Source organism: Crocuta crocuta, unplaced genomic scaffold, assembly GCF_008692635.1.
Source record: "Crocuta crocuta isolate KB4526 unplaced genomic scaffold, BGI_CrCroc_1.0 scaffold339, whole genome shotgun sequence".
In the NCBI taxonomy this organism is placed as follows: Eukaryota; Metazoa; Chordata; class Mammalia; order Carnivora; family Hyaenidae; genus Crocuta; species Crocuta crocuta.
The window spans coordinates 474930-486185 of record NW_027530357.1 but is presented as its reverse complement, the minus strand read 5'-3'; the positions used below and the strand labels follow the sequence as shown (position 1 = coordinate 486185).

Sequence of the window (11256 nt, the reverse complement as noted above, 5' to 3'; positions counted from 1 at the left end):
CTGTATCCGATCACGTTTAAGCTTTTGTGTGAATGCAGATTTTAACTGCACTTGGGTGAACTGCAGGGGCACGTGCTTAAGTGCACGGTTCACTTTAGACCAAAAGCGCTGACCTCTTTCTCAAAGTGGCTGGAAGGGCAAATGAAGCTGAATTGGGAGCTTCTCTCCTTCGTGCACACCGGGCTCCTTGCCCCAGGCGCTGGAACACACCCGTAAGAAGATAAAGTCCCTGCCCTCAGCAGGGTTCAATTTTGGAGATGAAGACAAACAAGGAAATAATTATAGATAATACAGAAGCTAGAGAGTGGCAAGTTCGAGAGTGGGGGAGGAGGAGGCCTTTCAGACCCAAAGCTTACCAGGTGGGGGGACAGCGTGTGCAAGGCCGTACAGACCAGACAAGGGACAGGCTGGACTGGGCAGTGAATGTGCTCAGGGCCCGATTCAGTCACCTCGCAGCTGGGGCTTCCGTCAGAGAGGGAAGCGGCTCTGGCAGCAGGGTGAGAGGCTGGGGGTTATTCTCAAACATTTGAAAACTAGGAGGATTTTACCCGAGGATTACCACGATGTCGTTTGCATTTCAAAACCATCACTCTCCGGCAGAGGAGGGCGGCCGGCCGGGGATTGCGGCCAGGCGACCAACAGCAGCAGTTGAATCTGGGTTTATTATGGAGATAGAAACAAGAGGCCCGTAGGTGGTTTAGACGCCAGGAGGGAGGGCCGAAAAAAAGAGTCGCAGGTGTACTGGGAAGTTTCTGGAATTTACCCAAGACCCCAGTTGTAGTCTCCACCACACCTTACAGGTTAGGCAAAACGCAGGACCGCACTAGGCCCCAGTTTATAGTTAGTAAAAATAGGTTGTGAAAACTGGGTGTGGACCCGGACGTAAGGGCAAAACAAATTAATTACTATTTTAATGCTAATTTCACCCCCCACGACAACCCTACGGGCAGGTACTTTCAACTCCTTTTCACAGCGGAGAGGTGATGGGACGCGCCCCCGGGCAGGGGTGTGGCCGCTAAGTACAATGAATGAAGCAGAAAACTCACCAGCCTTCCCGCCAGAGGCTTCCAGGCCCCACCTGGAGCCAGGGGCGTCGCTCCGCGGCCCCTCCAGCACATGCGCACTAGACCCCCCGCCGCCCCCTGCCCAGCCCCCCTGGTCGGAGCATGCGCGGGCTGTTTGGCGCCAATTCCGGACCGCCGCAGCCGGCAAGCACCGCGGGGTCCCGGGCGGCGCGCGTTCACTCTCGCCTCCGGGATGATTGGCCAGAAGACCCTCTACTCCTTCTTCACCCCGAAGCCCGCCGGGAAACGACGTGCCCGCAGCCCCGAGCCGGCCGACCCGGGGACCGGCGTGGCGGCGGGACCGGCNGAGGGATGCGCCGCTGACCCGTTAAGCTGGGTCCGAGTGTTCAAAGCAGCCTGCACGTGTTCAAAACAGCCCGCGCATCTCTATCGGCGGCCATTCTGAGGGGCCAGCCAATGGGGATGGACCGCGGGGCCCACTGCGCCAATCAGACGCGACGGGGTCGCCCCCTCGGCCCTGCGTTCAATCAGAGAGGAGAGAGGGCGGGAGTCCGGGGGGGTTTTGCCGCGAAAAGACCACATGGGGACGCGGGTGGTGGGGCGGGGCTTCTGGGTCCCGGCCTCCCGGCCAGCGAACCCCTCCGGAGATGCCGCGGGCCTTGCTTCCTGCCCCTCTCCCCGCCATAGTTTAGCACACGACCCAAAACTGGGCGCAGCCGGTTTTGCTGCGACCTGCCTGTGCGGGCTGCGTCCCCGCGGATGGGCGTGCTGCGCCATGGGCTGTGGGGCTGGGGGCGGCAGCTGCGGNAGGCCAGCGCCGCCAAGAAGGCCCGGGCCGGGCAGGAGGACCCCGGCACACCGCCCACCTCGCCGCTGAGCCCCGAACAGTTGGTCCGCATCCAGAGGAACAAGGCCGCCGCTCTGCTCAGGCTCGCCGCGCGCAACGTGCCCGTGGGTTTCGGGGAGAGTTGGAAGCAGCAGCTCAGCGCGGAGTTCGGGAAACCATATTTCATAAAGGTAAGCCTGCAGGCCACGGGCCCATTGTCTTCGTAGTACAGCTTGCGGAGCCCGCGTTTGAAGGATATTGCTTTCCTAGGCTTCTGCAGGCCCTTCTTTAACGTCCTTTTTGCGCCAAGAAGTTAAAATACACCCATGGTGTGTTGCATTCGCACGCTTGAAAAGTTCATTGTAAGATGATCGGGGTTCTTGTAAACCATTCGATTGGTCCGCTCTCCAGGAAAGAGCTGCATGGTAAAATCGCAAACCTCAGCCTGCAGGACACTGGTTGAGCCTTTATGAAAAGAGGGGAGGGAGGGGGTGGCGCCAAGAGGAAGTCCAAGCCGCCAGGACCCTGTCCAAACCGCGGGGAAAGGTAGCCCGACTTTGGAGCGGGACCTCTTTGGTGACCCGCAAGTACAGTTCTTCCTTGCTGTTTTTCAAAAGAACTTGGATCTAAAACCCTGCAAAGAGCTAGATAATGCTGCCATTTGCTTACATCGGAAGTTTTATTAATGAATTCCCGTGCTTTTCCATGAGAATCTGATTTTAAGTCTAATTTGTCTTTACATCAGCTCATGGGATTTGTTGCAGAAGAAAGAAAACATTACACCGTTTATCCGCCCCCACACCAAGTCTTCACCTGGACCCAAATGTGTGACATAAGACATGTAAGTAAAGTTGTCGGTGAGTTTTGGCAAAAGGGGCGGCGGGAATCACATAGTTATTTGTCAATGGCCCCGGAATTAAGTCACTGCCCATAACTGAGTAATAAATGCCGAAATTGTGAGTTTGGGCTGGCTATATTGTAGCTTGTTAATTCTCTAGCTTTTAGCCTGTGCCGTCAGGGCAGCCAAAACAAAAAAAATTTATACATAGACCTTGGGTCTATATGCTCAAATTTTTTGAATTTTATTGAATCCTGAAGCCAGCCCCATGCCAGTGTTACATCTTACGGTGGTGAGGAAACCGAGGCATGAAGCAGTTAGGTCTTTTCAATTGGTGATCGCCCACCCACCTTGACTTGGAGCTCGGTATTCCTTTTGTCTGCCCACACTGCTTTTCATAGGTGATGCTTTCAAGCTCTTCTGGCCTCAGCAGTTTTGCTCTCCTGGTAACAGACCCCTTTGCTGGGGTTCATTTCGCACAACGGCTGCTGACTGGCTTAGTGCGGCTGCCTCAGTCTCCTGGTCAGAAGCTTGTTTATGGCTTCACACTGTACGAACAACGGAAGCTGAACGTGAAGTGGCCTTCTTCCCAGCTTCCCCTCCACCCCCAGCTCTCCCACTTCAGAGGTGGACAGAGTGACAAGAATCCTCTCTAGCTCCATCTGTGGCACCTCCTTGGAGCCTGCTGTCCCCTGCCTTTGTGATCTGGTTTTCCTCTCCAGCGCATTTAGGGTCTCTTCCAGATTACTGGAGTAATCTCTACATCCACCTCGGGGCTTGAGATTTTATATTTTGTTCTTATGCTGTTCCCTTCCCCATCTTGTAAGCTGAGGGCAGGAACCGTGTGATTTAATAAATACTGGATGTGTTCAATCACACAGAAGTGAAATTAGGTGAACAACCCATTTAGATAAGGCCGCCACACCTAACATTTAGCAGACTTGACAGTTTTTCACTATAGAGCAAGAGCTTTGACTATAGCTCGTGGTTTTCTAAAGTTAAACCACGTCCTGTTAAATACAGTACCCGTTTGTGCCCTGTTTGAACAGTGGCTCCTGTTTTGATACCAGTGACTAATGTCAGCAGGGACGAAAAGAGGAGCACACAAAAGTTCTGCGGATCATGTGGCCCAGCGAGTGGTCTTTGCAGACGGGCAGGTTTAGTGGCACCTTCAGGGTTGTCCCTTATCCAGGACCGGGACCCAAAAGCTTGCCTGCTGGGACCGGCCGCTTCATGAGGGAGACTATGCTGAGGACGGAGTGTGCACCCATGGGGGAACAGGGAGGGAGGCCCACAAAAACTTCCTGGTGTCTGAAGGTTGGGTTTTGAAGGATGTGTTGTTTCTTGGCCACGGGAGAAGCTTCTGAGAAGGAACAGCAAGGACAGAAGCATGAGAATGAAGAGAAAGGCCGGCACTGGATCCAAATGATCCTGCTGCCTGTGACAGTGACCTCATTTTCATTACATGTTGCCACCTGCTCCAAGGCCTTTGACCTCCTCCTCTTCTGATCCATCCCTCAGAGGATATGGGGGAACCAGCATCTTCCCATGTTGCTGGTAGGAATTTGAATTGCTTCCCAGTGGGAATTTGTAAAATACACCCGTCCTGGGATCAGCACCTCCTCTCTTCTGAGTCTGTTCCATAGATACAGAAACTGTGTAAGGACCTACAACTTAGGGTGATTGCTGCAGTGTTTTCTTTGTGTAATAGAAAGTGTTTAGGAATCAGGCTAACTGCTTCTCAGTGACTGAGTGCTTTAGGATTGAAGGATGCGTGAAAGGCACAATATGAAGAAGATGTAGGGTGAGGAGTACGATAACCCCAGTTGTGTAGGTCACTTTACAGGGTTGACTCAGGATAAAGAAGAGCGGGAGACCATGAACCACTTTGTGTGTTTCTGGACGGTTGTACCTGTGCCGAGGACACATATTTAAAATGTGAGAAATGAAGGGGATGAGAAGGTAGCCCTGAACCTGTTTGCACACGCACTTGCGTCCGAGAAGGAGCGGGGCCGTGCAGCAGGGTGCTGAGCGAAGGATCACTTGGTAATAGGAAGTAATGGTGGCTGGGTCACCCTCTTCCTTCGGGGGCTCTCCCTTGGGTGGGGGAGCTCCTTGTCTCCTCATCCCGGTCCTTTGTACAGGTTATCAGGCAGGTGCCCGTGTAAATGACAGCATTTAATCTCTTGCCACCTGCCATTCACAGGTGAAGGTTGTCATCCTGGGGCAGGACCCATATCACGGACCCAATCAAGCCCACGGGCTCTGCTTTAGCGTTCAAAGGCCCGTTCCACCGCCACCCAGGTACGCGCACTTCACAGAGGGCCCGTGTGATTGCAGGTGTGTGCCTTGCAGAGGTGCACTCGGGGGACTTCTAGTAGCCATTATGCAGGACTTCTCCATCTCGGTGCTGTCAACATCCAGGGCTTGGGTCTTCTTGCAGGAAAGGTTTCGTTCAGTGCCCTGAAGGGTGCCTACCGCCCCCTCCAGAACTAGAGGGCACTGGTAAAATGGCAGTGAAGGGTGCTTTTGGACAGTGCCCGAAGTCCCCAGCACGCAAAATCACCCCTGATGAAAAACCACTGCTTTGGAGAATTTGACGTACAATGTGTAAGAACAAATACGCAAAGATCTAAAACCGGAAGCATTAATTGGGAGAGAGGTTGTAACTCCTGGTCTGATTCACTTAAATCGTCCAAAGCGCTTCCCCTTAACTTCAAGCCTAGACCAAAGTGTAAGGGTCTTTGGCAAGGTTATGGGTCAGGGGAGTGTGATGCCTCCACACGAATCCGCTGGGTGCATTCAGCCCTCCCCTCCACGGGCTGGCGGTGAACGCCAGAATCCACGTGTGTGTTGGAGGCTACCGGGTTTTCAGAATTGTGCTCAATCCTGTTTTCTGTTTTTTTTCCTGGCTTATTTTCAGTTTGGAAAACATCTATAAAGAGCTGTCTACAGACATAGATGGTTTTGTTCATCCTGGTCATGGAGATTTATCCGGGTGGGCCAGACAAGGTAAGCCGCCCGCCTGCCTGCTAGATGCGTTCCGGGAGATAACAGCACGGTGTTCCCTTGTCTGCCCTGCTTGCTCATGCTTGTAAAAGAACTCAGAGCCAGAGCATTCCCACAGCCTGGCTGCATTTCGACAAGTCAAAAAATGTGTCTCCTTTTGAAAGAGCTGGTGCTTTCTTTCGTGTTTTAATTGTAATTTCAGAGAAAAGTTTGTTCTTTGTTACTGTTTTTAAGTAATCTCAGGCCTTGAACGCACAACCCCAAGATCAAGAGTCACGCTCCACCGACTGAGCCAGCCAGTGCCCTTGTAATTAGTATTTTTACATTTATCTGCTAACTTTGACCACCTGGGAGGTGGCCTCACCTTTCTCGTTTCAACACTCAGGTTGTGTTTTTTTCTCTGTTGAATACCCATTTGCAGGACTTTTCTTTCTTTCTCTTGTTTATATTTGAGAGAGAACGAGAGAGCACAGACTGGGGAGGGGCGGGGGGGGGACAGAGGATCTAAAGCAGGCTCTGTGCTGACCACAGAGCACTTGATGTGGGGCTCCAGCTTGTGAACCGAGAGCTCCTGATCTGACCAAAGTTGAACACTTTACCGACTTAGCCACCCAGACGGCCCTTCCTTCCCAAATAAACTGTAACCAGGATGAGGAAAGAATATGCACGAATTTTTAAAAAAAATTTTTAACATTTATTTTTGAGAGCTCTAGCACAATTGAGGGAGGGACAGTGAGAGGGGGAGACACAGAATCTGAAGCAGCTCCAGGCTCCAAGTTGTCAGCACAGAGCCCGATGTGGGGCTCGAACCCACAAATGGTGAGATCATGACCTGAGCTGAAGTTGGATGCATTACCAACTGATCCTCCCAGGAGCCCCTACTGTCTGTTTTCTTATAGTTACATATGTTCCAGTGAACTATTTCAGCCTCCTTTTGTTACCTTTTGGGAATTATTTATTATCACTTGGGATATGTATATATATTTTTAATGTTTGTGTATTTTTGAGAGAGCATGAGCAAGGGAGGGGCAGAGAAAGAGGGAGACACAGAATCCAAAGCAGGCTCCAGGCTCCTAGTTGTCAGCACAGAGCCCAATGCGAGATTCGAACTCAACAACCCTTGATTGAGATCGTGACCTGAGGCAATGTCTGCAGCTTAGCAGACTGAGCGACCTTGGTGCCCCTTTAATTTTTTTTTTTTTTATGTTATTTCTGAGAAAAAGACAACAGCACCAGCAGGGGAGGGGCAGAGAGAGAGGGAGACACCAAATCCAGAGCAGGCTCCAGGCTGAGCTGTCTGCACAGAGCCCAGTGTGGGGCTTGAACCCATAAACCATGAGATGGTGACCTGAGCCGAAGTCGGATGCTTAACCAACTGAGCCACCCAGGTGTCCCCCTTGGGATGTATTTTTGAAACAACCCCGATGACTGATGTAAAGCGCATTCACTGTTACACACTTAGAAGATGTTGAAATTGCAGAGGTGAAAGTACAATGCTCTCCGGTCTTGCCCAGAGGTGCTCCGCAGTCTTGTTGTAATGCTTGCTTTCTTTGGGAGCCGATTTGAGACTGCTGTGCCACCCTGGACCCAGGAGCCACCTCACGGGCACAGCCCCTGTTGTCAGGCGTCCTGGCTGGCTCATTTGTCTTCTCATCAATTTCTCTGCCGTGTGTGTCTTCTGTAGGTGTTCTCTTACTCAACGCAGTCCTCACCGTCCGGGCACATCAGCCCAATTCGCATAAGGAGAGAGGGTGGGAGCAGTTTACCGACGCAGTCGTGTCCTGGCTGAATCAGAACTCCAGTGGGCTGGTCTTCCTGCTGTGGGGCTCCTACGCCCAGAAGAAGGGCAGTGCCATCGATAGGGTATGGTTGTTTTGTCTTTGAAACGCTTTAAGCCAGTTTAGAAAATCTTCGGAGTCTCTATTGTGTGGTGTTGGAAAACCCACATTCTGAGATGAAGTTTGTTTTTCTTAGAGACTTAGAGTTAGGGTCAGGTGTGCCATTGAAAATGAAGCAAAATTCAGACAAATGACAGGAATGGTTTGCTTGGGAGGAAAGCACCGGGCCAGCTCTTGATTCAGCAGTGTTGGTAACGTGGGCGGATGTGCACAGAGTGATATGGGCACCATTCGGTGCAGGAGACAAGGACCCCGCACCCCCCATGTGCTCCTCTGTTCTTCTCCCTCTACATCCACAAGAGCCTGCGTACCTGGTACTGAGATGAAAGACCAGAAGCCATTCTTGAATGTCCCCTTTCCCTCCTCCCCTTAAATCCAGTCGCCTCCCCTAAGAACATGCCAGTCCCCCTGCTCACCACTGGCACTGCCACCAAAGGCTTTCAGTTTCTGACCTCTCCCCACGGCTCTGTGAACGGCAACTGAGTAGGCGTTGGGTGAAACGGCTTCTCTCCCTATAGAGGGTCTCTGTGAAGGATGCAGGCGTCTTCAGGTGTTTTGAGGCAGGGAATGATAAAATCTGGCAGGAAGGAACTATCTGCTGAGATCTAATCCTCTTAGGAAGTAAGAAGGGTCCATGGAAGCAATCTCCGCGCCGTAGGGAGATTGCGGGCCACCTGGCTCTGACTCCCGAGTGTTTATAATCTGTTACCGATAATAGTTTGGTTTGACAGGAAGCAATTATAAAAGCTTGATCATGGGAAGCAAGTCACGTGTCCAGCCGGGTGGCTTTCCTGAGTACTAGGTGTGTCTGCTCGGTGCTAGAACACAGGAGGCGCATCACATTCCGAGTTTCCCAAGTAACGCTCTCCTTTCCTCAGCCTGCCTTGCTAAACTTGCTCCCTCCCGCGTACTCCCCACGCTGGAGAGATGCTGGAGAGTACCGCCCGCCCGCACGTGTCCACCCAGAAAGCCAATCCTGTATTTGACATCTTCCTCTGCCTCCCCACCCTGCACCCTGTCAGGTGCTCAGAGCCTTTCCCCTGCTTTCAGACTCCTCCCCACCTACCGCCTTTGTCTCGGCCCGGGCCCTCACTGGATCTTGCTGGAGTGTCCCATGCGGTCCCTCTGGAAGGCCTTGCCTCGGGTGGGGTCTCAGGCACGAGCACGCCCAGGTCTGCCTCTCAGCCGCAGTTCCTCCTCCCCACTTCAGGCTGACTGGACCCCCCCCCCCCACTTTCCCCTCCTCCCTGTGTCCCACTTCCCTGCCTGCCTTTGAATATCGTGCCTCCTGGGTCCAGAGACTCTTTTCTTCAGAGCCTGCATGGCTCACATTTTCAGGGCCCCAGCTGCATGGCAAACGGCCTGCTAGAAGCTGCATTACCTGTCAGGATGCATCAAGACACACGGGCTTCTGTGCTCCTGCCTGGCATCTCCACAAGCTGGCCGCTCTCTCCCACCTACAGATGAAGCAGAGTGCGGGCTGGACACTTTGACTTCTCTGGGGCCACACGACATGGCAGAGTCAGAACTTGAACCCAGGCCATCTGGCCCTGGGCTCCATGGGTTTTGTTTTTATAAGTAATAACTACCCCCAATGTGGGGCTTGAACCCCCAACCCTGACATTAAGGGTCACATGCTCTTTTGACTGAGCCAGCCAGGGGCCCCTTCAGGCTCTAGTTCTTAACCTCAGTGTGCTGCCCGGCTTTAATTATGCCCCATTCTGGGTGGAGGTGTTTGGAGGCAAGGATGTCGTGAAGACAGTTGTGAGGTAGCATTTATTTTAATATTTTGTTTATTTTGCAGTGGGGGGAGGGGGGGAGGCACAGAGGATCTGAAGCAGGCTTTGCGCTGACAACAGTGAGCTCGGTGCCAGGGACTGAACTCAGGAACCGTGAGATGGTGACCTGAGCCAAGGTTGGATGCCCACCGACTGATCCACCCAGGTGCCCAGAGATGGTTTTTATTTAAATACAGAAAAGAAGAAAGAAAACAAGCGTGGTTGTGGGTCGTAGTCTTCCTGCTCTGTTAACTGCAGTTGCCATTTAAAAAATCAAAGTGATGCGTTTTTGTAGACCATTCAGGCAATTCAGAAAACTGGAAGATAGAAAGTAAATAAATACCTCCCACTATTTCTTTTCCCTAAAGGAACTACTATTAATAGTGTCTTAGATATTTTTCCAAAAAACCTTTTTGTGCAATTATCACTTTTTTCTTCCACTTGCTGTAGCTCGACTTTATTCTAATAGCCTCGTGGTGTCCCATTGTAACAAGTTCAGAAAGTGCTTGTGGCCAGTCGCCTGACCCTGGCTTTGTTACCCCAGACCTGCGCTGTGCCAGCCTCACGCCTGCCTCTCTGAGTAGGGCTGTGCGTCATGGGTCCCTTAGCGAATGTATTCCTAGCGGTGGGATTGCTAGTTCGTAAGATACAGGCACTTGACTGCTGCAGAGAAGGAGCCTCGAGTCCCAAACGTGCCAGCCTTGATGCCTTCTCTTGTTCTCTTTCAGAAACGCCACCACGTGCTGCAGACCGCGCACCCCTCCCCGTTGTCGGTGTACAGGGGCTTCTTTGGATGTAGACACTTCTCTAAAACCAATGAGTTGCTGCAGAAGTCTGGCAAGGAGCCCATCAACTGGAAGGATCTGTGACCCTGAGCTGGGGGGGAGGGGGATGGCTGTCCCCAGGCAGTTTTCTAGAAGCTGCTATTGAAGTTATTTGCCAAGAGTGGTGGCAGAAGCTCTACCCTTTGCAACACGGTTTTGGCCTAAAATATACCATCACGGTATTTGGGAGAGAGAGGAGGTCAAATACTCCATACGCCTCCTCTCTCCATCATTGTTAACGGTAAAATGGGACAGGGGACAGAAGCACCTTGTAGTACAGCCCGCTGCTCCTGCTCCTTGTTTTTAGCTGGCAAGTTAGACTTTAGGTTGTCAGGTGTTGGGTGTGTTTACTTAGCAAGGCCCTCCTTTGCCCAGCTTGGTGTTCCCCTTCTTGGCCAAGCACACTGCTCCCTGGATCGGCCCTCCAGCCCTGAGGCCCCTCCTTGAAGGAAGGACACGTTGCAAGTGCCCAGAAGTTTAGGGCTGAAATGTGATCTCCGCGTGAGCCTTCGCACACGGAGAGGGAAGGGAGCTGGGGCAGGTATCCAGTCCTTCTCTGGTGTTCCTAGGAATCAACCGTGGAGGTTGAACTGGAAGAAAGAGAAGGGGGAAGTTTGTTTTTTGGTTTTTTTGTTTTGGTTTTTTTTTTTAAAAGAGGAAATGCTTTTCTTCCCTGGTGTATCAGGAGTTGGGGGTTTTAAGGCAGCTCAGACTCCCAGTTGCTATTTTTTTATGGACTGAAATTACATGGACATTTTTTTTCTAACACTGGTGAATTCTGCTGTTTTAAAAATACTTAAGATGTATATATATATATATTTTTTAAATCCTTTGTTGGGGAGACAGTCTATTAGGTCTGCACCTCTGCCCTACACCCTGTCAGAGATGCTGTTGATATGTTAGTGTTTGGGGGGGTTTAACCCCGAGAGAGTTTGGGAATAAAAAGATTGTTGAAGTTTCCCTCCGTGCCAGTTCCCTTCATGTTATCGCCCTTGGGCTGCCCTCAGGTGCGGGCGGGGGTGGGGCGGGGGCGGAGGGGGCTCCAGGGCNGAGGGGTC

The 11256-nt window shown here is 51.9% G+C and overlaps 2 protein-coding genes across 2 annotated transcripts in view; one reads left to right on the top strand and one right to left on the bottom strand.

The window, feature by feature from the left end:
* The window catches only part of ALKBH2 (alkB homolog 2, alpha-ketoglutarate dependent dioxygenase), a 6576-nt gene extending 5479 nt beyond the window's left edge, over positions 1-1097 (bottom strand). The window contains exon 1 of the mRNA XM_077765962.1: positions 1047-1097. The gene's annotated coding sequence lies outside the window, so the exon portion shown is untranslated. The remainder of the gene's footprint in view (positions 1-1046) is intronic.
* Positions 1098-1196: 99 nt separating this feature from the next.
* UNG (uracil DNA glycosylase) lies at positions 1197-11158 on the top strand. The gene is made up of 7 exons (XM_077765957.1): positions 1197-1391; positions 1841-2042; positions 2597-2692; positions 4896-4993; positions 5613-5701; positions 7383-7561; positions 10103-11158. The coding sequence occupies exons 1-7, from the start codon at positions 1258-1260 to the stop codon at positions 10241-10243; spliced, it is 939 nt and encodes a 312-aa protein (XP_077622083.1). The 5' UTR covers positions 1197-1257; the 3' UTR covers positions 10244-11158.
* Positions 11159-11256: the final 98 nt, after the last annotated feature.